This window comes from Ambystoma mexicanum, chromosome 13, assembly GCF_040938575.1.
Source record: "Ambystoma mexicanum isolate Mex_15411 chromosome 13, UKY_AmexF1_1, whole genome shotgun sequence".
NCBI lineage: Eukaryota > Metazoa > Chordata > Amphibia > Caudata > Ambystomatidae > Ambystoma > Ambystoma mexicanum.
Window position 1 is genome coordinate 719540498 of NC_090938.1, and position 26153 is coordinate 719566650.

Genomic DNA, 26153 nt, shown 5'->3' on the forward strand with positions numbered 1-26153 from the left:
GCCACCAGAATGCAAATCGTGTACTGTTGAGTAAAAGGTGTAGCCGCGAGTCTGGGGATGTAGCAGTCTCCAGGCGTCCTCTACCCCCAGTCCAGTCTGTCTCTCAAGTATGGTCGGGCGGCTCCAATCAGCTGCCTGGCCTTATTTCCGTTTCTGTCCAGGTTGAGGTCTATAATGGTGTTGAAGTCCACGCCCCACAGGACAGGAACTAGAGGGTACATTGCCAGCAAGTATGCAACATGAATATAGAAGTCAGGATCATCTATGTTGGGCCCATAGATATTAAGCATCACCACCTCCAGACCAGATAGCACGCCATGCGTCAGCAAATAACGCCCAAGGGGATCGACCCATGTGGCCTTGGGTGCATATTGTAACGATTTGTGAATAAGGATCATGACACCTTGGCTTTGGGTAGTGTATTGTACATAAAAACGCTGTGTTCCCAGCTTTTAGCAAACGTATCGCAGCCCGCCACTATAGCATGCGTTTCTTGCAGAAAGAGGATTCAAGTGTTGTTCAGCATACAGCTGTAGCATCCGCATCTTGGCGTGGTTCCCCAGACCTCTAATGTTTCATGCATCTCAGTGTATCAGCCACCATCTGGCCATTGTAAGTGGTAAGCAAATAGTGGTCAGCAAATAACGCCCAAGCGGATCGACCCATGTGGCCTTGGGTGCATATTGTAACGATTTGTGAATAAGGATCATGACACCTCGGCTTTGGGTAGTGTATTGTATATAAAAACGCTGTGTTCCCAGCTTTTAGCAAACATATCGCAGCCCGCCACTATAGCATGCGTTTCTTGCAGAAAGAGGATTCAAGCCTTGTGTTGTTCAGCATACAGCTGTAGCATCCACATCTTGGCGTGGTTCCCCAGACCTCTAATGTTTCATGCATCTCAGTGTATCAGCCACCATCTGGCCATTGTAAGTGGTAAGCAATTTAGCATGGGGTGGCTGTTCGCGTCATGCAGCGCGGTCCGTAACACAGCAGGGTAAAGAGTCGCGAGTTTAGAATGCACAGTAGCATAGAGTTAGAACCGTTGCAGGGGGGAAACAGTAGTTGGCACTGGGGATCCAGCTCAGAGCTACTCATATTAAATCCTGCGTTGGTACTTAAGCAACGGCCAGTGGGATCAGTCAATAGTGTAGTGAGAGGATAAGCAGGATCACCCAGGGAAGTGTTGGTCCAGGAATTTCATTGCTTCCTCGGGAATTGTGAAGAAGTAAACCTTCTCCGAGCGTTCTACTCTCAACTTGGCGGGGAACAGCATAGCATACTTGACTCACAGGCAGTGTAGTCTCTTTTTCACCACCATGAAGGATTTCCGTTCTTGCTGCTCTGAGACAGAGAAATCCGGGTACAGGTGAACTCTGTTAGATCCCAACATGAGCTCTCCCTTGGCTCTGGCAGCCCGCAGTAACGCATCCCTGTCTCAGTAATTCAAGACTCTGACAATAATTGGGCAGGGAGGGGCCCCCGGCTTAGGTTTTGCAGTTAATGAACGGTGAGCACGTTCTATAGCAAACTGAGGCGAGAGCTTGGGGCATTTAAGCAGGGAGAGAAGGGTGCACTCAACATAGTCCTCCATAGAGCCAGTGATGTCCTCTGGGATTCCAATTATGCGTATGTTATTATGCCGTGATCGGGATTCCAAATCTTAATTTTTCTTGCTGACAATATACAACTGCTTGGTGAGTGCGGTAAAGTCAGTCCTGAGTGAGTTGATGTCGTCTTCAGCTACCCCGACTCTGGACTCAACTTCGGTTACCCGAGTATCGTCTTTTTCCATGCGGGCCTTTATGGCACTAATCGTACCGCTCATGTCGTCGAGTTTGGTGTTGAGAGTTGTGAACCCCTCACACATGAAGTCCATCATCCGCTTCATCTCCGTGGGCTCCCCACTGTGGGAAGGCGAGGGCCTGCCACTGCCTCGTCAGTTTCTCCTGGTTCTTTGTTGGGAGTTTTGGTGAACATATTTATGGAGCTTTGTTTTATGCCCCCTTCTTTGTCCATGCGCCTCCTGTTAGGGTGATGGGCACGTGGGCTGTGTGGGGCAGCAACCACCAGAGCGAGCCTAGGGAGTCCTGCAGATATGGAGAGTGCAACATCCAGGGAAGTATGCCCCACCCGGGTCGCTGGGTGGGCCAGCTGTAGTAGGGACACCTGCAAGGCCGCCGACCACATGCCTGGAGCACAGGAGGTCGTCAGGGGGCTGACCCCAAGGGTTCGCAGCCCCTGCGCCAGCAGAGAGCACAACCCGCCGAAGCAACAGGTGCAGCCCGGGTGCAGCAGTTCCTGTGGCTATGCGCCCCAATGCGCAGGATAGGGATAGCAGTTATGTGGCACGTAGCCCTACGGTCCAGTACTTCTACGTAGAATTTGGCCTTTTTGTTCAGGAAGGGAGCGGATGGGCGCCCCGGTGAGTATCTCAGGAGTAAAGTATAAGGGCACACGGGTGCGCAGTCACTCACTGCACTGTCTTTAGCAGGGGTAGACGGTATGCCCCCTGGGCGCAAGAGCGCTGAGTCAGCAGCGGCAGCAGTGGCTAGGTGATCGTAGGTGCATGGGGCCCAGTCGTCTTTGGGGTCAGCAGGCAGCCACTCGCGATGCCTCACAGGCCCCTGCACCCGCCCCCACCACCTCACTGTCAGGACAGAGGGCGCTGGGGCCTGCTATGTACAGGGTCAGCAGGGGAGGCAGCGCATCGCCAGGGATGAATCCCCCGATGTTTCCGATAATTTTGTGCACAGTGAGGGTGTTTTAGTGCAGCTGTGTCAATAACGGAGACCGCATAGTAACCAGGTCAGGACGCCTTAGAGTTTGCGCATCACGTAGTGAGCCCAGCAGGATGGTGGCGTGCAGATCTCAGTGAGTGGCACCGGGCAAGGTTGGCTCCCTATCCGGATAGTTCTGCCTCAAGGATTATGGCTGGCGGCCATAGCGGTCATCCACACCCCCCGGAGTGGGGGGTACAACCGCAGCCCAGAGAAGGTTTCAGTGGCATGTACAGAGTTCCCAGCTCTGACGGCACAGGGCAGTGTTAATATGGGCCGAGATTCACCATGTGTCCAGGCACTCCCAGAGGGATATGCTGCTTCTTTCTCCACTGCTCAGAGCTAGTGCGGTCCCAGCACTCCGACCAGACAGGTGCTGGTGACTGTCAGGTCCGAGGGCTCTGTCCGTCCCAGCACCTCGCATTCCTCCCCAGTGTCCATCACCTGCTTCAGCGCTTCCAGCCCCCCACTAGGAGCCGCCAAGTGTGATGATTTGCAGGCGCTGCCAAAACGGATCCAGTTGCAGGCCGCGCGCCGGAGGGCAACGGCAACAAGGGAACGGAGCCGGTGTGTTGCGTAACACCAACACCGACATGTAGGCAGGGCTTCCACCCGGTCCCGCTTCACTCTGTCAAAAGGGGCCCGTGGAATTAATGGTGAGTATGTCAGGGGTGTTGAACATACGGTGTAGAGGTGCAGTCCCTTGTTTCCTAGAGTAAGTGATTCATAAATTCTATAATAAATTACTTAACTTAATAATAAAATTCAGGTGCTCCTGTGTGGGTCTCGGCCACAAGACCTATATGACAAATGAAAAAGAGGATGGTCCACCTTGGAACAGGTGGGCTAACACAGGGCACACTTTTGTCTGACCGAAGTCAGTGGTAACAGTCAGGAAATTCTCGGTGGAACAAGTGTGTTGTTAATTTGCTTAAAGATGCCACACTAGTATCATTCAGGTATATAAATATATATTTCAAAGACTGCACATTTTAATTGAAACAAAATATCACAAAATCTCTTTAAAGTAAATACAATTCATTCAATAGATTAAATGTGGACAATTTTCGACATTCAATTGTCATTTTTTTATACACAAAAAAGTGAAAATTCATTTCATTTTCAATATAAACCAGTGTCTTTAAATTCGGAATCGTAAATTTGTACGACGCGTTTCGGGACTAGCCCTTCATCAGGTACAGTTTTCAACTTTTAATTCCCTGAAAATAAACAGAATAAATTGGTATAAGCCTTAAATTGAATTTCAATATTATTCATTTTGTGGCTATTTATCATTTGAAGACAAGGAACTGACCTGTGTCCTTTAAATGTCCACTTGTGACTGGAAATGGTTCGGTAGAGTGTAATTCACTCTTGGGTTATCTGAGGCTCAACGCTATGTTGGGCTACCACCTAGTAGAGAAATGCATTTTTTACCAACACTTGCCATGAATCCAATTTACTAAAACCGTGAGTGGGACACAGTCGCTCTGCAAGAAGCGCTGGGTCCCACTCCATGGTAATCTCATCTGTATTTACAAGGTATAAGGTTCTGGCTACTCACCGTCTTCACGGTGGTTCTGGACTTAATTATGTGTTTTCAGTTACACACGCGGATAGTTATCTGGTGCTCTGTCATTTTGGTTTCAATTTCCGTGACTTCTACTTGCTGCCTCGAATGGGTATCCAATCTGTAAATGGTTGTATATTTGTTAGATAATTACACCGCTATGTCTTTGTTAATTTTCTAAACACTGTAGTGCCGCTGGCAATCATTCCAAAATGCTGCGGTGTGGTAGGAAAATCATTCCTCTGCTGACTTACTTGCTGCACTCTGTGCGTAGTGTAAGGCTCGAGCTGTAAGTCTTCTTTTGCCCGTGCTGGCGCTTAGTATGCTGATATTCCAATGACTTTTATTCTTTCTCCTTAGCGCAGCGTTCGTTCGTAGTATCCAGAAAACAAAGTAATCGCTTCCGCATGTCCTGAAATTAAGACGCAAGTGTTCTACGTCCGTGTTGCCATTAACAATGCCGTTGTCTGGGAAACGGTTGAGGCTCATGGGTAATTCTGCCTTTGTAGTATTTCCAGTTTATTCCGGGCGCCATCTTGGAATATTGCCACGATTCATAGTGCTCATCCAGTAAATGTAATCTTTCCTTGGTTTACCGGCTATCGCAATTTGTAAATCTGTTTAATTACTTTTTATTTTATTGTTTTGCTATAGATAATATAGATCTGCAATTTAGCATTTGATATTATTGTCCGACTGAAAGTCTGTAGAGTAACGTAATTAGCTCCACAGCAAGGTGCGGTCTGGTGAATATCTCGTGATGTTTTTTTAGAAAACACTGGGTGTATTAGTTTCTCGTTCTATTGTCTGTTTGTGACTTATAGATCCAAAGTGTTGACAAGCAGAAGTGTAAGTAGAATATTCGTGTCACCAGTCTTCAGAGAGTATACCTTGTAGCCGTTTAAAGATGACAGCTCATATCCCAATCACTGTTCATTCCTGTAGGGTGCATGGAGTTCAATAGGTCAATCCAGAATAATTCACATTGTAACAGTGATTTTGCCATATTGCCTCCTCTTCTTGACAATGTTACATGTTCCAAAATGATACATTTGATTTGGGCTATTGAATGAGATTCCCTCAAAAAATGTTGGGCTACTGGTGAGCGGTCATTCTTTAGTCTAATATTTGACTTTTGTTCAGACCAGCGAGTTTTTCTTTTCTTGTTGTCATTCCTACGTAAAAAAATCCCACAGGGACATTTGATCCCATAGATGATATTTTTAGTATCGCAGGTTGATGTATGTCGTAGTTTGAGCTTGTATCCCCTGTGAGGGTGATTGATGTATTCACCCTTTATCAAATTGTTGCAGTTATTGCAAGGGAGGGTTCCCTTGTGTTTTTGATTTGTGGTTCTTTTTGCTGAAAAATCTGCTTTGATTAGATTATCTCGTATGGATCTGCTCTTGCTGTATGCAAATACTGGCAGAGTTGGAAATAGTTTTGCCAGAGTTGGGTCCAATGTCAGGATTTTCCAATGCTTTCTAACAATCCTCTTTATTTTGTTGCTCTAATTGGAGTAAGTTGTCACGTACACAAGATTTTCAATTTTTTTCTTTTCCTTAGGACCTAGAGCTTCTTGTCTTTGGATCTGTGTGGCTTTAGTTGCACATTGTTCGACTGTCAAATGGTCGTATCCTCTTTCTTCAAATTTTTTGGATAAATCTTGAGTCTTGTTGATGTAGTCGGTTGTTAGATGTTAGATACGCACTGACTCTAAATCAGTGGAACGCAGAGATTATAGAATGTTCTTCTGTTAGAGTGTTTATATGCATTCCTGTCCCGGCGGCTGATCTCTCTGGGCGCCTACATTAAAGCTCTTATCATAAGCTTTTACCAGTATCCTCATTTATTACAAATGGCGACGAGGATTACCTAAAAGGCCCCCGGAGTTAGCCCCACTGCGCTGCCGATGGTGCCGTGCACCGCACATCCACGAACAGCTGACCGCGCTCCTGCATCCAATTGCGGTCCCTCCTGACGACATCGGAGGCCAGCCCTTGACGACAACGCAGGTAGGAGATATATATATATCGTGTCTATGACGCATTGGTCAAAAGGGACATTTCGGCAACGATAGTACTGCATACTAGTATCTCAGCATAAAGCCCATCATTCGAATCGCTGGCCAACGACAGGCTGGCGATTCGAGGAAAGGACCTTAATGCGTCAGATTTGCATGCTGCCATTTTGAGGACTATTATCCTGTTGCCACAACAACGGCAAGGCGAAACAAGCATGGAACGAAATACAGTTGCTCACGCTAGTAATACCGTCTGATAAAGATCACAACACACATAGCCCGAACGCGAAGGGAGACTACAAAGAGCCTGTCAACACAGGCCAATAGAAAGCACAACATCTATAAAAAAAAAAAAATGACTGACCAAACTTATATGTGATCAAGACAGACAAGTGTGCTGAAGACACATAATATTGGTATTGGAAGCATAAAAGACACTGCACAGACCAAGATTGTGCACAAGTGTGGTGAGAACACACATCATCGGTACTATGAGCACAAAAGATACTGCACAAACCAAGATTGTGCACAAGTGTGGTGTAAACACATATCATTGATTTTGAAAGCGCAAACCGTTTTATGGTTACCACAGACCATGCCAGATAGTCCAGTCCAATAAGGACTCTTCAACAATATCAACACACAGCTTTGGAAATTGCTACCAAGCACTTTAAATAAAAAAAAACACATACAGCCATGCAGAATGTCCCACCACCGACAAAATTTCTCCCATGCCCCGGAAACCCAAAGTGCCCGTGGGAACAGTGGATAGATGGCTTCCAAGTATATCTGAGGGCCATTGGTGGAAACAAATTCAATGACGATCTCAAGGAAGCGACCTTGCTAAATTGTGCAGGAGCAGAGGCCCTAAGAATATTCAGGGCGCTTTCTGAATCCGATGACACAGGAGGAGACGGCAACCGCAAATTTGAGAGCGCACTAGCCAAACTTGCCAAACACTTCGGAAACAAGACAAATGTTGTGCTAGAGAGGTACATATTCTTCTCCAGGAAACAGCTAAAGGGCGAGTCAATTGACACCTTCATAGCATCTCTCAGAACGCTTATGTCGACTTGTAGCTTTACTGGCGTTGGGGATGAATATCTACGAGACCAACTAGTATTGAATATTGCCGATCCACAAATCCAACAACGATTATGGCAAACAAAGAACCCATCCTTGGAACAAGCCACCGAAATTGCGAGAAGCATGCAGCTAGGTGATCGCTGCATGAAGGAAAGACAGAGGTCAAATTCATTGAAGAAGACATAAGTGAACCTTTAGTGGCACTAGTGAGAGGAACATCTTCACATGCTACGAGACCCTATTCTAGAAGAGGAAGAAATCCAGGGTATCCAAATCAAAATCAAGGGCGTTGTCAAAAGTGCGGTTGGTACAGGCACAGGATGCCAACAGAGGATGCCCTGCGGCAGCCGTTGAATGTTACAGATGTAACCAAATTGGACATTTCGCAAAAGTCTGCAAGAATACATGAGGAAGATCTGGCAGGTTCATCAGAAGACCATTCACCAGGTCGATGAGAGGCACTGTACGAGCTGTTGAAACTGACCAAGGACACAATGAGATTCTGACCATCAATCAAAGAATTCCACCTATACAAATACTCACTGTCACGTCTTTGCAACAATCCAAGGGTCCCTGGATCGACATACAGATCAACAGTATATCCTTGCCTATTATGGTAGACACTGGATCCCCATATACCATGGTGGATGTAAAAACCTTTCTAGGAGATTTGTCTGGCAAGATGGGAGACATAAAGAACATTGCAGTACGAGCGACAGGATATGGAAAACCCCCCATAGACATCATTGGGTACACATGGGTGAGGCTCAGATTTCGCGACAGAGAAACGTACAACAGACTCTTTATAGCCAGAGATGGTTCATCTGTAGTAGGCTGGGAAGAGCAAGCTGCTCTTTGTGTGAGAATTCACCCTGGTGAAGAGAAGCCCATTTTAACTGTACTGAACGAAAATATTGATATTAAAGAGGCACTGGCGAAACAATTTCCCAAAGTGTTTAGTGGAAAAATTGGACTCCTGGAGGGTTTCCAGCACAGAATCATCCTGAAAAAAGGTGCCATCCCGATAGCTCACAGAGTTCGTGGAGTTCCTATTGGAACTAAAGAAGCATTAAAAATTGAACTCACGCGCCTATGTGAACAGAACATCATACAACCCATTGAGAGTTCAGAATGGCTTGCTCCGATAGTACTTGTGAAGAAACCTGACAACTCCATAAGAATGTGCGTCGATTTAAGGGACATGAACAAAAACATCTGGATTGATAGGCATCCCCTTCCAAACATATATCGGAACTATTGACAACCATAAAACCAGCAAAGTACTTCAGTACCCTGGACCTATCCTCGGCCTATCATCAAATTGCCTTGGAGGAGAACTCGAAGAGCCTTACATCATTTGTCACTCCGTTGGGGGCGTTTATGTTCAAGAGAATGCCTTTCGGACTCGCATCAGCTGCAGCAGTGTTTCAGAGGCTAATGACACATATATTCGGGGGCCTGGAAGGTGTACATTGCTTCCAAGACGACATCCTCATATCAGCCATCACAGAAGAGGAACACAACGCAATACTTATGGGCGTGTTACTAGTAATCCAAAGAAGCGGCCTCACTTTAAAGTTAGACAAGTGCAACGTTAAATGCAAAAAAGTGTCATACCTTGGTCATTCCACAGACGCCAAAGGCATCAGTCCCAAGAAAGAACTAATGGACACCATAATGAACATTGCAGAACCAGAAAACAAGGATCAACTGAGGAGCTTCCTTGGAATGACGGAGTACTACTCCAAATTCATAGGTGACTATGCCAGCAAGACTAAGAATATGAGAAACATCATGAAGAAGGTGAATAGATTTGAATGGTCTGAAGAATGTAAAGTGGAGTTTGAAAAAATAAAATCTAAAATTAATCAAGCACCAGCTTTAGGAATGTTTGACTGCAGCGCGAAGACAATCATATCAGTGGATGCCAGTAAGAGCGGTCTGGGAGGAGTCTTAGAACAAATACAAAACAAGAACAAAGTAACAATTGCCTTTGCGTCCAGAGTGTTGAAAGGAGCAGAATTGAATTGTTCCAGAATAGAAAGGGAGGCGCTGGGTGTCAAGTGGATCGAACAACATTTCAGGAATTTAATTTGGGGGCTACCCATTATACTCAGAACAGACCACAAACCACTAGTGCATGTCCTCCAGTCTAAAACACCTCACCTCATATCACCAAGAATCAGACGATGGATCCTTGATATCATGCAATACAACCTCAATGTATGTTACACTCCAGGGACGCAAAATCAAGTGGCAGACTGTTTCTCCAGATTATCGACCAACCAAGATGATGAATCTGAAGGTGCAGAGGGAGACATAATAGCTGCCATAAATCCAGCCATTCCCATAGAAGAATGGAAAAACACAACCGTTACTGATCCTGAAAAACAAGAAATTAGGAAAGCAATAACCAATGACTGGAGAGGATTGTGTCAAAATCTAACAAATTTCATGCCCATCAGGGAAGAAATATCCATGGACAAGGAACACATCTATAGAGGCGATAGAGTCATTCCACCAGTACAACTCAGAAAAAAACTACTCGACCTAGCAAACGAACGACACCTAGGGAGAAGTTTGACAAAGAACCGCTTGAGAAGCAACTACTGGTGGCCACACATGTGGAAGGAAGCGGAGGAAATGGTCAAGAACTGCTCTGCCTGCGCCACAAGCGACAAATCCAAAGTTCTGAGGAAACACCATTACAGCCAGTAGAAACCCCAAAAAATGTGTGGTCCAAACTAGCCATAGACATCATGGGTCCATTCGAGAATCTTGAAGCTGTAAAAATCTACATCATAGTGCTTGTAGACTATACGTCCAAGTGGACAGAGTGGGGAATATCAGAAACAAGTGTAACCACAAAAAAGATCACAGAATTTCTGACAGATGTGTTCAACAGAGAAGGAGATCCCAAAGAACTGGTCTCCGACAATGGATCACAATTTGTATCATTGGAATTTCAAGAGTTTCTCAGAGACAGGTCAATACATCACATAACCACATCCTTATATCACCCAATCTCTAATGGACTTGTAGAGAGAATGAACAGGCTAGTAAAGAGTGTGATTCAATTGGCCATAGTCAACACATTTCCATGGAGGGAGACACTTAAAGAAGCCCTATTTGCATACAGGACAACTCCACACACCACCACCAATGTCGAACCATTCATCATGATGAGAGGCAGAGTCGCATGCAATCGACTCAGACCAGCATGGATTTTCATGGACAATGGAGAAGCAAAATTGAACATGGACCATGTCCAGAAATTAGTGAAAGGAAAACAAAGTAAATACAAAGCATACTATGACTCAAGGAACAGAGTAAAACAAATGGTAATTCAAGAAGGAGACTGGGTATGTGTCAGAGAGCCCAAGAAAACACCCAAAGGTGAATCTGGTTTCAGATCCCCGCAATCTGTGCTGTTGGATGATGGGAAGAGATGGTCTGGTGATGACCTGGTGAAAATAGAAAAAGATTTCAACAAACCAAGCACACGTAAAGACACACTGTTGAAAGGCAATGTTCAGACAAAAGATATACACCAACAAGGTTATGAAGAAGAAGATGACAAGATCTCTCATGGGAGTGATAAAGGTTCTGCTGGTGGACTGTCCAAGAGGAATCGGAGGGCCATCCGAAACTTCAACAGTGACTATGTCTATTATTGAAGTGCTGGCCACAGCATCCTCCTGTTTAGAAAAAAAACTATTGCAAATGATGCTATTACTGTCACAGTTATCCCCAACCATTCCAAGGTTCCATACTTTCTTTCATATTTCTCTTGTTTCCTCTTTGTTTCCTTCTTTCCTTTCATTCTCCTCCCATCCCGTTTCATATAGGAAGGGAGATGTTAGATGTTAGATACGCACCGACACTACGTCAGTGGAACGTAGGGATTATAGAATGTTCTTCTGTTAGAGTGTTTATATGCATTAAATTCCCGGCGGCTGATCGCTCCGGGGGCCTACATTAAAGTTCTTATCATAAACTTTTACCGGTATCCTCATTTATTACATCGGTGTCCTCAGAGATGATCCTACGATATCTCAGAAACTGACTGAGTGGAATGCTTGAGAAGGTATTTTTTGGGTGGAAACTTTTTGCCTGTAGAAGACTATTTCTATCTGTTTCTTTCGTGAAAATTGTAGTCTGTAGATTTCCTTCTTTCATATGGGGGTGACAGAGGTGAAGGTGGCTGCCCCCAGCTGCAGGTCCCTCCTCGCAGCCCACGCAGTCCAGGTCCCCTGCTACAATGCTCCAGGCGCGCCCTATACAGAAACGTGAGCCGTGCCAGAAGGCCGGGACGCACACAAAGGCCTGCCGCGGTCCAGGTGCACTGTCAGGTCTCAAAGTCGGCGAGGAGGGAGATACATCCCTTAGATCTACCACCAGGCGTTTTCGCTGCGTATGGTGCACAGAAAGGGTGTTTCTGCCACTGCGTTGCGGTCTCAGGCAGCAGAGCTCCTGGATCAAGCAGCCATTTTGCTCGTGCACAACAGCGACCCCCCAGTAGAAGTTTTGAATGGTCCAGGAGGACTTTGGGTTCCCAGCCTCACCCGCAGGAGCAGGTGGAATACAAGGCTTAACAACTAAAGACATAGAAGAGAAACTGGTACTTCATCTTTTCGACCTGGATAACTTTTCATAAATTGACCCTTGACAAGAAGGTACAGAGACTTGCTACCCTATATTTTTCATTGTGGTATTTTTTATTGCTGATTTTCACAAATTTGTTTTTACTGCAAAATGCAGGGAGTGTGTTTGGATAAGGCAATGTGACTTGGGGGTCAGTAGGAGAGAGCGTGGCGAGATGGGGCAGCAAGGGTGTGGGGGGGTTTCCCCCATATTTTGCAATACAAAGAAATGGTGAAAATAAAATCAGAAATCAAAAATGCTCACTAAAAACACATAAAACCCACAGGAGTAGAATTGAATGTTACAACTCCTGGGATGAGAGTGGTGCCTTTAAAGATGCCTCTCTCTTCCAAGTCATTCCCAGATCTTTGCCCAGGACATTTTCTTGGACACCAACAGGGAGAGTTAACTTCCAGTTAACTATCTAGAGGGAAATGTTAAAAATAGGGAAAGTCTTAACGAGGCACTAAATAACTTAGCGGCCTGCAGAGGACTATTTGGTAGAACCTCTGGCTAAAGGAAAGTGCTGTCAACATCAGTGGTACTGACAGCAGTGTCTCTGATTCCAGTGGTATGTTGGTTCTCCACTAGAATGGAATGGACATACTGCTAAGTATTGGAGGGAACCCCTACCAGCACTCCCCCAACTTCCTTTCTGGGTCTTAACCCTGGCACATTAAGCGAAATTGAAGACATCTCTGGGATGTCTGCACAAGGGCAAGCCTCCCGGTGACCAGAGGCCAGGGGTCAAGTCCTAAAGAAAAAAGTTAGGGGGCTTTTTAACATACGCCATGGGATGTGACGTCACCAGATGAGCATATAACGGTGAAATATGCACATTTAATTCAATTGGCTTTGCATAACCATACAAATTGCACAAGACGTATAGGCATTTGCCTTTCATAAAATCAACATACACATAAACCAAGAAAGGATATTTTCTAGGGTTTGAAAATGTTAAAAAGTGTGCACGTTTTAAACCCCAAGAATCAATGCCAATGTTTTCCATGGAGACTGCAGTCCCAAAATGTGACATTTCACCCTTAGTTTTTATTTTTCACCCGGTTATATAGTGTAATGGTGAAGTGCCCGACCTGTGAACCTGGCGACTGTTTCGAAACCCAGATGGTGCATAAAACCAAAATTTTGCAGAAGACGGTCAAAGTGTCTTCTTTTACACATAGCCTCTAAAAAACCCTGGGGGATGGCGTCCGCTCTCTGAATAAAGTGCGGGGACGCCGTCCACCCGCGCGTACCCTCGACTTCAGCCCTGCTTTAGGCGCACAGCTCAGCAATCTGTTAGTCCCAGAAGGTGCTGGGGAGCCAGGGTATTACTGAGGAACCACCACTCACCTTTGGGTTAGTGGTGCCATCCTTCTTTTAGGGCCAACCCACAAGGGGTTACCCATTTCTACTTGGTTGAATTTCGGCCTGCCTTACCTGTCCCCTTATCGCTGTGGTCGACTCTGTGAGAGAGCCAGAGGTCAGTCATCTTTGCTAGTTCCCTTGGATCCATGATGATGGAATAAGCGAAGTGCTGACGCATGTCAGGCGACTAAGCGCTCATGACGTGCTCAAGCATAACTAAATCAAACATGCCTTCAGGTGGCCGCTGATCATAGCCATTCGTACACTTGAGCATCTTCCAGAGGCTGAAGTTAAAGGGTTGCTTCATTTTTTGTAGAACTCTGCAATTAAAACAGGAAGAGGTCTCTTTCAAAAGCAAAAAAGCGCAATTTCTATTTTCATGGCAGCCAAGAGCAGTGAAAGAGAGAACTAAAGTGAGCGAGTGGTGAACAAACGTGAGCAACTCTTAGACTGCTCCGAATGCGGTCTAGTACCACAAGCTACAGCCCATGTTTCCAGCATTCTGATTGGCTGAGGCAGCCACTGCCAGTGCTAATAAAAAGGTACATGAGAAGAATGAAAGAACTTCCAGGGTATGCATGGGCCTGCGAGCAGCTGAGAGAGGTAAGAGGAAGGGCAAAACGTATGGGGTTAGGGCGAGAGAAAGAACCTCTTTGCTGAGCCCAGATTTAGGAGTGGGAGACATCCCAGGGGTAAGCATAAAATATTGACTCTATATAGGGTTACACAGTAGGAAGGTCCCTGCACTGTGACCTTTCAGAGCAGAGTGAGGGGCTTGCAAGTGGTAATAGTACAGAGTCTATATGGGGTCCATAGGCTTATACAGAAAGAAGGGCCCTACACTGTGAGCTTAGAGAGAGAGAGAAAGAGAGAGAGAGAGGCTTGCAAGTGGTAATAGTACAGAGTATATATGGGGTCTTTAGGGTTATACAGAAGGATGGGCCTGATCTGTGAGCTTAGAGAGAGGAGGGAGAGGCTTGCAAGAACTAATAGTACAGAGTCTGGGGCTTGCAAGTGGTAATAGTACAGAGCCTGTATGGTGTATATAGGGTTAGAGTGAAGGTAGGGACCTGCACTGTGAGCTTAGAGACAGGACTCTTCCTTCAATGAAGATGGAGCCGGGGTCTGTAGTATGTAATAAATGTGAGGAACAGAGGACATCCACAGGGATAAAAGGGAGTCTACAATGAGGGTTCATCAACGCAAGAGGAGACGTACCTGCCCAAGACGCTCTTCACATCCTAGAGAGAGAAAGAGAGAAAGAGGACAATATAAATAGCCATACCACAATATTCTAAACATTAATTTCCATTTTGCAGAGATGCAGAGCTATGATTGACAACAACCTCAGACCCTGAAGAAATTGCTGAGTGTCCTGGGATTCTGTAACTACTACTGGAGGCTAGTCACGAGATTTGCCAAAAATCACCCGACCACTTGGGGACCACACCAAGGGATATCAGCCTACTGTGATGAATCACGTGATGTCGTCCCTTCTCCCTGAGGGAGACCCTTCTCACGAGGCCAGGGAGGTGAGGACGCTACCCGATAGTCCCCCTGGGAATGGTACTCAGTGGGAGGATCTCATGGGGAGGGATTCCCCCTATGGGATACAGGGAAGACACCCGGGAGAACGTGATCTACCAGTCCTACACACACCTCTGCTAACAACCTTCATTCCTACTCTACACACCTCCATACACCATCACCTTGCCTAGTGTTCCTTTGTACTTTTGTGAAACTAGAACTTTAGGAAGTACTGGGACGAAGAAGAGTGTGAACTCCCCAAAGTAGGTATACCAGACAAGTACTGGGAAAAGGAAGAGGTGCAGAGCCATGAAGAATGCTCCATGTGACTTAGGTGAGCGGTCCAGTCAGACTTACTTTGTTGTCAGACCCTCGCAGGAAGTTCCACAAGCATGAATGACGTTCCGCATGGAGAGAGGAGGAAACCACTGATCAGGATATGAGCGAGGGAGCCTTGGCGTCCCTATACGGTCCTCTGTGCCTGTGCTGACATGAGTGCTGGAAGAGCGGAAGTCCTGGAAGAAGTAGTAACCGGACCACACGGTCGGGAAAGACGTGCAAGCCACCCAGCAGGAAATGCTGCAGAGCCAACGCAGCACAACAGTTAAGGAAGCCCAAGAGGTTGTCAGAAGAGCACGCAACTGACGGAGGAGAACCGGCAGAGACCCAGAAGGTACTTGTAATGTAATGTAATTGGTTATTTATAACGCGCTTAATACCCAGTTGCTGTGTGGCGTCCTGTTTCCAAGGCGAACGCGTTGCCCCTGAGCTATCCTCCAGAGACTACTTGGGCTGTCGGGAGAGAGAAAGGAGGAGAAAGAAACCCTGAACCCCGTGTCTGAGACCCAGGTTAAGTTAAAAATAGTTGGAACAACTGTTATTATGATCTTACTTGGCAGGAGAGTGAACCAAGTCTATCGGGAAGAATAACTAAAAGAGGAAGTAGGGTCGTGGACATGCAACTTGAGAGGTAGAGCCTCCCTAACCATCTTCTTCATGGCAGTATCTGGCAGGCAAGTGAACCAGGTCTGCCTAAACAAATCTTTAAGAAAACAAGGGTTGGGGTGCCATATCGATCTATTTTTATCTGAGAAAGACAAGGGGAAGATAGAGATCCCCCCTGGCATTGTGAACTACCAATTTAGCCTAAGAAAGTCCAGGGGAAGGGAGACATTCCCCCTGACATTGTGAACTGCCAATTCAGCCTGAGAAGGCCAGGGGAAGGGAGACTTCTCCCCTGGCATTGTGAACTGCCAATATCAAGAACAAGAGAGACCTGGGGAAGGGAGCATTCCCCCTGGTTCAGTAACATTGTGAAATCCATAGAAAGAGATATCAAGAAAGTTGAGTCCTTCTTCTGAGGCCAGGGAAAGTGAGTCATTCACCCTGGTGTTCTACATTGTGGACATTAATGAAAGACCAGGGTAAGGGAGGTATTCCCTCTGGTAATGCACATTTGGATCAAATCATCACCCGGAACAGTTATACCCAGTCCAGGAGAAGGGAGTCGTTCGCTTGCCTCCCTTGTTTCCTTCCAGTTTGCCCGGCCTTCCCTTACCCTGGTGGTTAGGTTCCTTGGTTGGGGGTCTGCTCTCTTGGGTTGGGTATTGTCCGGTCCTGGCCTAGTTCCTCCGGTCCCTCCATTATTCCTCCTTACCTCCCTTCCCTCTCCTGCCTGACCACCTTCCTTACCTGAATACTCCTCTGCCTTGTGCTGGGTGCCAGTGCCTCCGGTGCCTTTGTTCGGTCCTACTTGCCGTCTGCCTTTTCTGCCATACTACAGTCCCGGCTGGCTTCTCTCAACATCTTCAAGAAGGATTCTGCAGAATCACAGCAACGCACTCAAGCTCACAGTCTTCATCTACCGGCCTTCCCTGTTCAGTGCTTGCACTGTTCTGGCGCCACGTAAATCCAGGGAAGTGTTCACCCGTGGCGTCAGGAATCGGACCCATTTTCAATCCTGCAATCAGGACGGGACCTGGGCCGGTTCCTGGCGTTACCCTCTCATCTTTCGTTCTACAAGCAACGTCCTGGCGACCCCGGCACGCAAGCCTACAGGAAACACAGGTACGCAGCGCCCTAGGGACGCACATCTTGACAATATCTCATTGGACAGGTCCCGTTAATAAGGTAAGGCAAAGTGAGGCAGTTGACCTTAATCACATACATCTGATACCCATTAGCTCCCCTCACACGGATAAAAGGTGGAATATTATTTATTTATGTATTTATTTATTTATTTGAATTCATAAAGCGCACAACGGCCCTGAGGCATTGTGGCGCTGTTACAGTATATTCACTTAGGTACAACTTAACGCATATTCATCAGGGCAATATTGAGCAATACAATTTAAAGCATTTTCATGAGAACAGTATTGAACAGGTTCGACAGGATTATAGTGGGAGTGTTCCATGGTTACAGTGGAACTCCCTTGGGACTTGGCTAGTTGAATAGCTTGGTTTTTAGCCCTCATGAGAGAGTTTGAGACACACTCTGAGCACGGTGAGGCACGAGAAGGAGCAGATCTTCCGGGGCGAAGGCAAACTCACTGGAGTAGGACGACAGATACAGGGACCAGAGAGAGGTGTAGAGAAACCCTGAAGATCCCTGCAGGAGGTCGTTGCCTCTGGGAAACCGTGAGGAATATGCAAAGGAAGCCAAATCCCAGCCAAGAAGAAGCCAGCATTGTGTTTCAAGCATGCCAGCAACCCTCCTGGGTGAACTGCAGAGTTGGGGAGGTGAGGCCAAGCCTGTGGTATCAACCTCGACTTGTGAATCAAAGCCACAGAGAAAAGAAAGGAATGCACACAACCAGTGAGTTAGCGAAAGAGATGAAAGGCGGTTTGTGTCAAGGAAAGATTGAAGCCGCAACATTATATCTTACGATTGAAGGTTGCGCGCTTGCGGATGAGATGCGAAAGAAAGCAAACCAGTAGTGAACTTCAACGTTACTGATAACAGTGAAGCCAGTGATACAGAGTAGCGGAGTGGTCCCGCGAAAGGAAATTGCTCACTCTAAAGTCTCCACGAAATAGTTCCATGTCTTGTTAAAAAGCGTCAAAGTGAACTAACTCTGAAGGGGGCAATGGTCAATATTAATCCCATTGAAAGGAGAAGTTAAAAGGTGATTGCTTTAAGAGAAAGATTTTTGAATTTTCCTGATTGTGCTGTGGAACTACCAAGACCAAGAGACAATGGGGCAAATACCGTAAGGGAGAGATAAAGTAAAAGTCAAAGTGGTCCTGTGGAGGTATATGGAAAAAGCTGTGCACACTCGAAAGTCTTCAACATCAGTGGAAGGTCCGAGCCCAACCGAGGGAGACTTGGAATATGAAATAAGTTAGGGGAAGGGAACCCCTAATGAATCTGAATGAAGCTTGGGGAAAGGAACCCCTGCAAGTGCTATCATTGCGAGGTCCAAGCCCGACTGAGGGAGATCTACGTGATGTTGATTGAGGCACTTTTTGTTGAGAGGTCCGAGCCCGACTGAGGGAGACCTACGTGACGTTGAATCAGGTACTTTTTGTTGAGAGGTCCGAGCCCAACATAGGGAGACCTATGTGAACTTTTGTTGAACTGTGAAAAAAACTTTTAGTGAACTGAAAGTGACTTCAACGTGGAAGGCCAATCAGGCCTCGACCCACATTTTGAACTGTCCTTTTTTTGATAACCTGAGCCAGTGTGTTTCATCCTGTCTACAGTGTCTACCTTACTCCGTGCTGTCCAGCATGGGGAGGAGAGCTGACTCAGCCACCTCAATCTTTTATGTTATTACACCGACTTTCCTTTGCATACACATTCCCCTTTACACAATATTTGTATAAGAGATAGGGCAAGCATGTTTTTCTTTTAGTGTAGGCCATTTTGATTTGACATAGACTGACTAGGACTGTGTTTTCTTTATTATTTGAGGGTAGAGCCTACTCTCATCATAGCTATAGGGCAAAGTAGGAGTTTTTCAAAACCCCAAGAATTTATTAAAGGTTTTGAAACTTCTAGCTCTTGTGTCAGTGTCATACTTGTGATACCATGCCTCCCTTACAGGATAGATATAGTTTTCCTTCTTCATTTCCCCACAATAAAAGTCTATAGCTACTACAATACCACCCGTGTGCCAGTCTACTCCTTACACACCCTTACACTACCCAGAAGGGCAAGAGGAGTACCATCAGTCCCACAAAATGTACATTCTTGGGACCCCATTGGTGAAGGATGGAGAGACCAATGCCAGCAGACCTTGGAGGAGCTCAAGCAGACCCTCATTACAGCACCAGCCCTGGCCCATGCAGATCCCCAGCAGCCTTACAACTGGTGGTCCTCAAACTGTGGGACAAGAGGGACAGCTAAGAGGTTGGGCAAGGGTAACAGCACTGAGTATAAAGTTAATAGAGTGTGGACTTGCCCACCTACACCCATCATAGCTCATAGCATCACAGACCATTCCCCGCAGCACTTTGGTGCCACCTGCTGATGAAAGTGTGAACTGATTTTGCACTGACATCCTAAGCATTTTATATATGATATTGTATGTCAGCAACTAGGACCAGTAGAAACCATTTGCAACTGTTTGCTATCTTATCATTTTACTGAAAATTGAGTTCATGTGCATCTCCTGAACTGCTATGTATGAAAATCGAGAGGTGTATATATTGTATTGATTACATTTTTAATGTTATTGTTTAATACCTTGATGTAGATAATTACATACTTATATATTTTCATTAACAACCGCATTTAGTAGAAGCTGACATAGAGTGACTTGAGATATCCCACCCTAGCTTTAAATATCTTCTGCAGTTGTTAGTTCTTCACTTACATGCAGCATGCTCTGCTATGAATTCCAGTTGACTATTTCCAAATGGATCCAGTTACCAACATATGGTTTTTGTACTTCTGAATTACTATTAAGAAAGTTCAAGGGGTCACCTTTTCTTATCATTGTGCTGTTGACACCTGCCCTATAGCGCTGATGTAATGTCCATATGGAAAAAATGCTGCACTTCTGGTTCTATAGCTGCCTGATCCCCTCTCACCTACAGTAAATCCTCTTCCTGCTGCTAACACTTTCCTCTAATTCTGTGATCTAGTCCCGTGGGTGGTCTGATGAATCACGGGATTCAGTCACTTCTTCCCAGGCAGGAGCTTTTCCCTGTGAGTCTGGGGACGTGAGCCTGCTATGCAATACCCTCCCTAAGGGTATAGGCAAGTGGACCTCACTGGCAGAGACTCCCCCCTTGGGGACAATGACTCACATTCCACTGACAAACTCCCTGATGTACTCAACCCTAAAACATTAGTGAGGACCAAGTCACAGAAAGACCAAACCAATATCTGTTACTGTGATGTAAAACCATTGGTATACTATGAAGAAGTATATTTTGAAGATACCAAGAAGAAGAAATATTCAAGAGCAATACAGATCACTCCAGCATCAAGTGCTGTGAAGAAGAGTGATAGATGCATACAGAACAGTCAAGCATCAAGTACTGTGAAGAAGAAGAGAGATTGTGTAATACGGAGTACTCAAGAGAAAGAGAAGGACTGGGATCCTAAGTTGGGGAAGGCCCAGCTGCACGTGATAAAAAAAGAAGGAGGAGCTGAAGCAGGAAGAGAGACCTGGGAGTTTCAAACCTGCTTTGCGTGGAGAGAAGTCCATGAGATTCCAGCAGGTGTTGCTGAAGAGAAGGAGATACCGCGAGGAACCCTGCCGACTGACAAAGGGACTAACTGGCGTGGAAGACGGCTCCGCAGACAGCTGAAGGCAGGAGGTGTTGGGGCAGAGAAACCCCAAGGAAGCAAGCTGTTTGTAACTGGTGGCATGACCCAGAAGGGGTGGACTGTGCAGTCCAACAACTACGCAGACACCACCGAGACTCTGACATCCAGGGATAGGTGCGGAGCAAGAGAGGAAACCGGAGAAGAGAGAGAAGGCATCCTGAAGAACATTGAAGAGTTTCCCATCCTGCTAACAGGCCTGGTAACACTAACCCCGAGACAAAAAGGTAACGAGGACAGCGGGAGACCCGGGAGGGAACACGAACATAACGAGTATACGAATCATATTCGTCCCAGAAACCCTGAAGAGCGAGAGCCAAGAGTGAATTGTTACTGGCACAATCATACTCGTTTGAGTAATAAAGAGAGAGAGCCAAGAGTGAATCATTACGAGCACAATCATACTCGTCCCAGTAATATAAAAAAGTGGAAATCAAGCCAAGACCATTTCTGGGATCTTAATACTTGATCCAGTGATAAAGAAGTGTACAAAGAAAGTGAGAAAACTTATAGAAGATTGAATAACTGGCCCAGCCAGAAAAGGAAGTGGACTTTGTATCAAGAGAGAACAATAAGGACATTAGACCAAACGTGAGATCGAAGGAAGATAAAGAGGGGAAAACAAAGTGTCAAGAACACTGTGGAAAAGCTGAAGAACCCTATCTCTGAACTATGTGAACTTGATCAAGGAATTGCCAAGAACTAAAATTGACATTACTGAAAAGCAAAATACAGGAGAAGGGAGTCATTCTCCTGTTCCTTAGTTCTATATATACAGTGGCAGTGATAGAATAGGTTAGAGTTGGACAGGGACGGTTTTCTTTGGAGACCCAACGACGACTGAGGAGACAGTTAGGAGTTTCATCTTTGTGTTTAATATAAATGGCTTGAAAATGGATCAGAATCGCTGGTACTTATTCTGACCTTCCAAAGTGGATCGCTGCTGTTACAGGGCCATTGATCCCCAATTCCCTCTCACCTTCAGTAGATCCACGTCCTGCTGCTGGCACCTCTGTTGTAATTCTGGGTGGATTGCTGCTCTATTTCTATACGTTTCAGATTCCTGCTCACCTTCAGTAGATCCACATCCTGCTGCTGATACTTCCTCTCCAGCTCTGTGATCATGTCCCTTGCAGTGGATCGCTGCTGTTACAGGTCCATAGATCCCTGATCCCGTCTTACCTTTAATAACTCCACATCCTGCTGCTGGCACTTCCTCTCCAGCTCTGTGGTCAGGTCCCTGGCAGTGGATTCCTGCTGTTGCAGGTCTATAGATCTTGGATCCAGTCTTATCTTTAGGAACTCCCTTTGTTGCTGCTGGCACCTCTGTTCTAGCTTTGGGATCATACCCCTGTGGGTGGATTGCTGCTCTTTATCTTTAGGTTACTAATCCCCTCTCACCTTCAGTAAACCAACATCCTGTTGCTGGCTTTTCCTATGTGATCAGGCTCCTGTGGGTGGATCACTGTTATAGTTCTATAGATCCCTGATCCCCCCTCACCTTCAGGAGATCCACATCCTGTTGCTGGCACCTCCTCTCCAGCTCTGTGATCAGGTCCCTGTGGGTGCTTTGCTGCTTCTCCAGTTGGGTCAGTTTCTCCTGAATCTTCTTCATGTTCTCCTCTTGCTCCTTCTCCAGTCTGCTGAGCAGCTGCTGTTTCTCCTTCTCCAGAAACTGCTTCAGGTGCTCAAATGTACTAAGGATTTTCTCTCTCTGGTTCATAATGTTTGCCTTAAAAATGAGATTTTAAAAAAACAAAAGACAAACATTATATTTCTGATTATTATATTAACCATCATAAAGTAACCTACATGTAACACCTGTAGTGGTTTCCTCTTAATAACTTCTAAAATATTAAACCTAACACACGTGAATTATTGATTACTGACTGCCAATCAGCTAAAGGTCAGTATATTCCCCATATGGTGGCTCTGCCCGCACCCATGCTGTGCTGTGCATCTGAAGCTCATGTGCAGCAGTAGTGCTCGCTGTATAAGCACCCCATCTTCTGCCCTAGGCTGTGCATCACTGGTCCCTGTGTGCAGCAGTAGTGCTTCCTGTCTCAACTGCGATTTCCTGCCCCAGGCTGTGCCTTACTGGCCCCTGTGTGCATCAGCAGAGCTATCTGTTTACGCTCTGCATCTCCTGCCCCAAGCTATGCATCACTGATCCCTGTGGGCAGCAGTAGTGCTCTCTGTATTAGCCCCCCACCCCACCCCATCTCCTGCCCCAGGCTGTGCATCACTGGTCCCTGTGGATATGTTCAGATCCATGGCAACTGGAGAGCATCGCCACAGGAAGAAGCGCTACTCACATTGCTCAATGGACAGGTTTGGATCTATGGCATTTGGAGAGCAGAGGAACAGGAAGGAGTGCAAATATTAGCGGCAAATCTGAGGAAAGGTTTTAATGTAAACATGCATTATAAGCATTATAAGCTGCATGAATCACTAGGTGCAAAGATATATGGTTACAATTATTTTTTTAGATCAAATGTTTCTCCTAAAAAATACCCCCATTGAGAGAAGAAATTACTTTTTACTCCCTGAAAAATTATTTCACCTCCAATTTCAAAAATAGGGAGTAAAACATTCCTACTTAAAAAAATTATCTGGAGAGCTGCGTCCGCTTGTATGGGGAAAATGAATGTACGTCTATACTATACCCCTCAGATGCAGATTTGGCCGTAAACAACTCCAGGGAGGGCCAGAGGAGACCCAAACCAAGAGATCCAGAGGTCGGCTGAAGGACCAGAAGCCCCAGGAGAAGATGCAGCAAAGCAGGCAGACGCCCGATGTTAGTCAAAGGCAGTAGAGACATACCAGAAGGACCACTCAGGGGGAGTAGCATGGGCCTGGAGGCTGAGGTAGATTCAGGGAAGTAATTGGGCATGAGCAAGTCTTCAAATCTTCCTGAAGTGGGGGAAGAAGTGAAGTCCTCTCTGTGTGACAGGTTTTTGCACAGGGAAGACTTGTGCTTCACCCAGTCACCAATGCTGTTAAATGGGAGAGAGGTGTGTCTCTCCCATACCTGTTCTCTTGCGGGCTGGGGAGCTACTTCTATGGGATGATTAGGGTTTCCCCATAGTCTTCTTTTCCTTATACCTCTAGTTGAGTTTCACAGATCTGCTCCAGATTTTCCCTTTGTGAGAGAGGGAATTCCGGGAGAAGTAGTGCTTATGTGTTTGGTCCTTTAAAATCGTCTGGGAATCCTGTCCCTGTGATATTTTCTTAAGAGTTCTTCCTTGTACTCTTGGCTTCAGGGTCTTGGTGATACCATTCCCTGATCCTTGTGATGAAGACTGGGTGAACATCCTTCTCAGAAAATTAAATATTTAAAACCCTATGTACATATCTGACTGGGATGTGTCCATAATAGTCAGCTTCAAGTCCCACAGCTAATGCATGTGTCCAATAGGGATTGAAAAGTGAGAATTGGAAGGGAGAAAGTGGGATGTTTGAGGTGTGGTACCCTGTAAGGACACACGAATTTCTCATGGAAACACAGCACCCTTTGTCACTGAATAAAACCCAAACAGATTTCACCAGCAGATCCATAGGAAAGTCTGTGAGTGTAGGAGATTCTCTCTCTCCAGGATCAAATATGTCCTTAAGCATCAAAGTAAATACAAGTGGTCCTAGTGAAAGTGTGGGTTTTCTCAAATGTTCATGTAGAGGAGCAGCCCCCCTCTCCTGTGACAGATAGGTAAATATTTTATTTAGGGCCTATACCCCTCCCTCCTGCCCAACATTGAAAACTCAGGAGTATTGTCTATTTAGGTAGTTTAGCTGCCCCTATACAAGGCAATGTACATTGGAAATAGGTAACACGGGACACACTTGTTTAGGACAACATATAACATATAGGTACGCTTGCAGTGCTCACAACATTAACACAGAATATTGATTCCTGACATAAAAAATATCGCAGCAACAGGCATACATTTATTTTAAAATGAATACCATGGCATGTGTTAAATTAGAAATAGGCCTCAGGGCAGGGTGTTGAAAGCCCAGAGAATACATAGCTGTTAAGAGCTCAAAACATGGTGGCCAGTAACCCAGCCACGGTTGGAGGATGGGGCTTGGGCAATCCAGGTGCAGACAATTTGGCAGCATCAAATGGGAGAATATATTATTTCCACAGTGCTGATTTGCCAGTGAAACTGGCATACAGTCACAAATAAATAAGAAGATGGATTAGCCAATAGAAAACTAGACAACTTATCCATGTCTTGGACACAGTGTGCCAAGATGTCTGAAGACGTGGGTCATTTCCAGAACTTGTTTTGTCCAGTGTTAAGGTTGAAACATATGTCAATGAGTGGGTGAAATTTGGGAAACTACCTAGTCTTGCTAATTTGCATAAGGAGTAATGTGTTTCAGGAAGTGTTTTGACCTTTAAGTAAAAGGGCAAATTAGAATATGTTAAAATCTAAGGTTTAAATTAGTATACAAATATTGTGCAATGCTGTATTCTCAATAAAGGTGTGTTCAAAAGGGGCAGGCTTTTGAGTCCTTGCCTGGTTAACTGATCAACGTTGGCTTGTGTAACGGCCCCCAGTCGACTGAGAATAAAACCTTTGCTGTTTGCACAATTCTGTCACTGATGGGGCTTTTATTGAATTATGACTGAGCAAGGCCTCCTTAACATTCCCAAATACAGCATGTTAAAATATGGGATCCCAAAGCAGCAGTGAACCTACAAATAGAAGTGAAGGTGCGACTTTGGAGACTTCTGGAGTCAGCATTTGGTTCCGGCTCTGAGGGCAGCATCCACTTATGTAAAGGTCCTCGTAGGAGGAACAGCACCCTATAGACCTGGGACATTGTATTGTATTCAGTTATTTATATAGCGCTCTCTCCCCATTTGTATGGCCTCAACACGCTTTGTGGTTGTAACGCCCTAGGTTACCGCAATCAATGTGGTGGAGGTTTTAAGAGTGTAGATTAAGAGATGCTTGTGTGCATTTTCGCCGGCTTAGGATTTAGGTGGCTGGCTAGGCTCCACTAAGCAGCCCAAAGGTCAGGCACGTGGGTGGGCACTGTTGGTGGTTAGGGATAGAGTGCTATTGTTGAAGATTTGATGTGTGCCCAGCTATACCGAATTTCTTTTCGTTGGTAGTCGCTGTATGCTAGTGGCACAGGTGTTGAGGTACGTCAGGTGTTTCAATGTGGACGGTTATGTGTGCTGCTAGACAGGAATGGCATAGTTATAGCTGCATTCTACGGTGCATGGATGTTTGGCCGTGCATGCGGCCTGTGTCCACAGACGTGGTGTAAGGTATACGTACAGTATGCTTTAATGTAGTTCGGGTGCAGGTCTAACCACATCTGGATTTGAGACTCTCAGATAGTGGGGGGAGAGGCCTATGCTTC

At 45.8% G+C, this 26153-nt stretch overlaps 1 protein-coding gene across 4 annotated transcripts in view; it reads right to left on the bottom strand.

Moving 5' to 3' along the window:
• Positions 1-26153, bottom strand: part of LOC138521796 (E3 ubiquitin-protein ligase TRIM39-like) — a 135493-nt gene that overhangs the window by 99433 nt on the left and 9907 nt on the right. For 3 of the 4 annotated variants that reach the window (XM_069634895.1, XM_069634897.1, XM_069634894.1), the window contains exons 3-4: positions 22276-22506; positions 14690-14712 (exon numbers count right to left, since the gene is read on the bottom strand). In XM_069634895.1, coding sequence (XP_069490996.1) covers positions 14690-14712; positions 22276-22506 — 254 coding nt within the window. The remainder of the gene's footprint in view (positions 1-14689; positions 14713-22275; positions 22507-26153) is intronic. The other variant, XM_069634896.1, reaches the window with a different exon arrangement.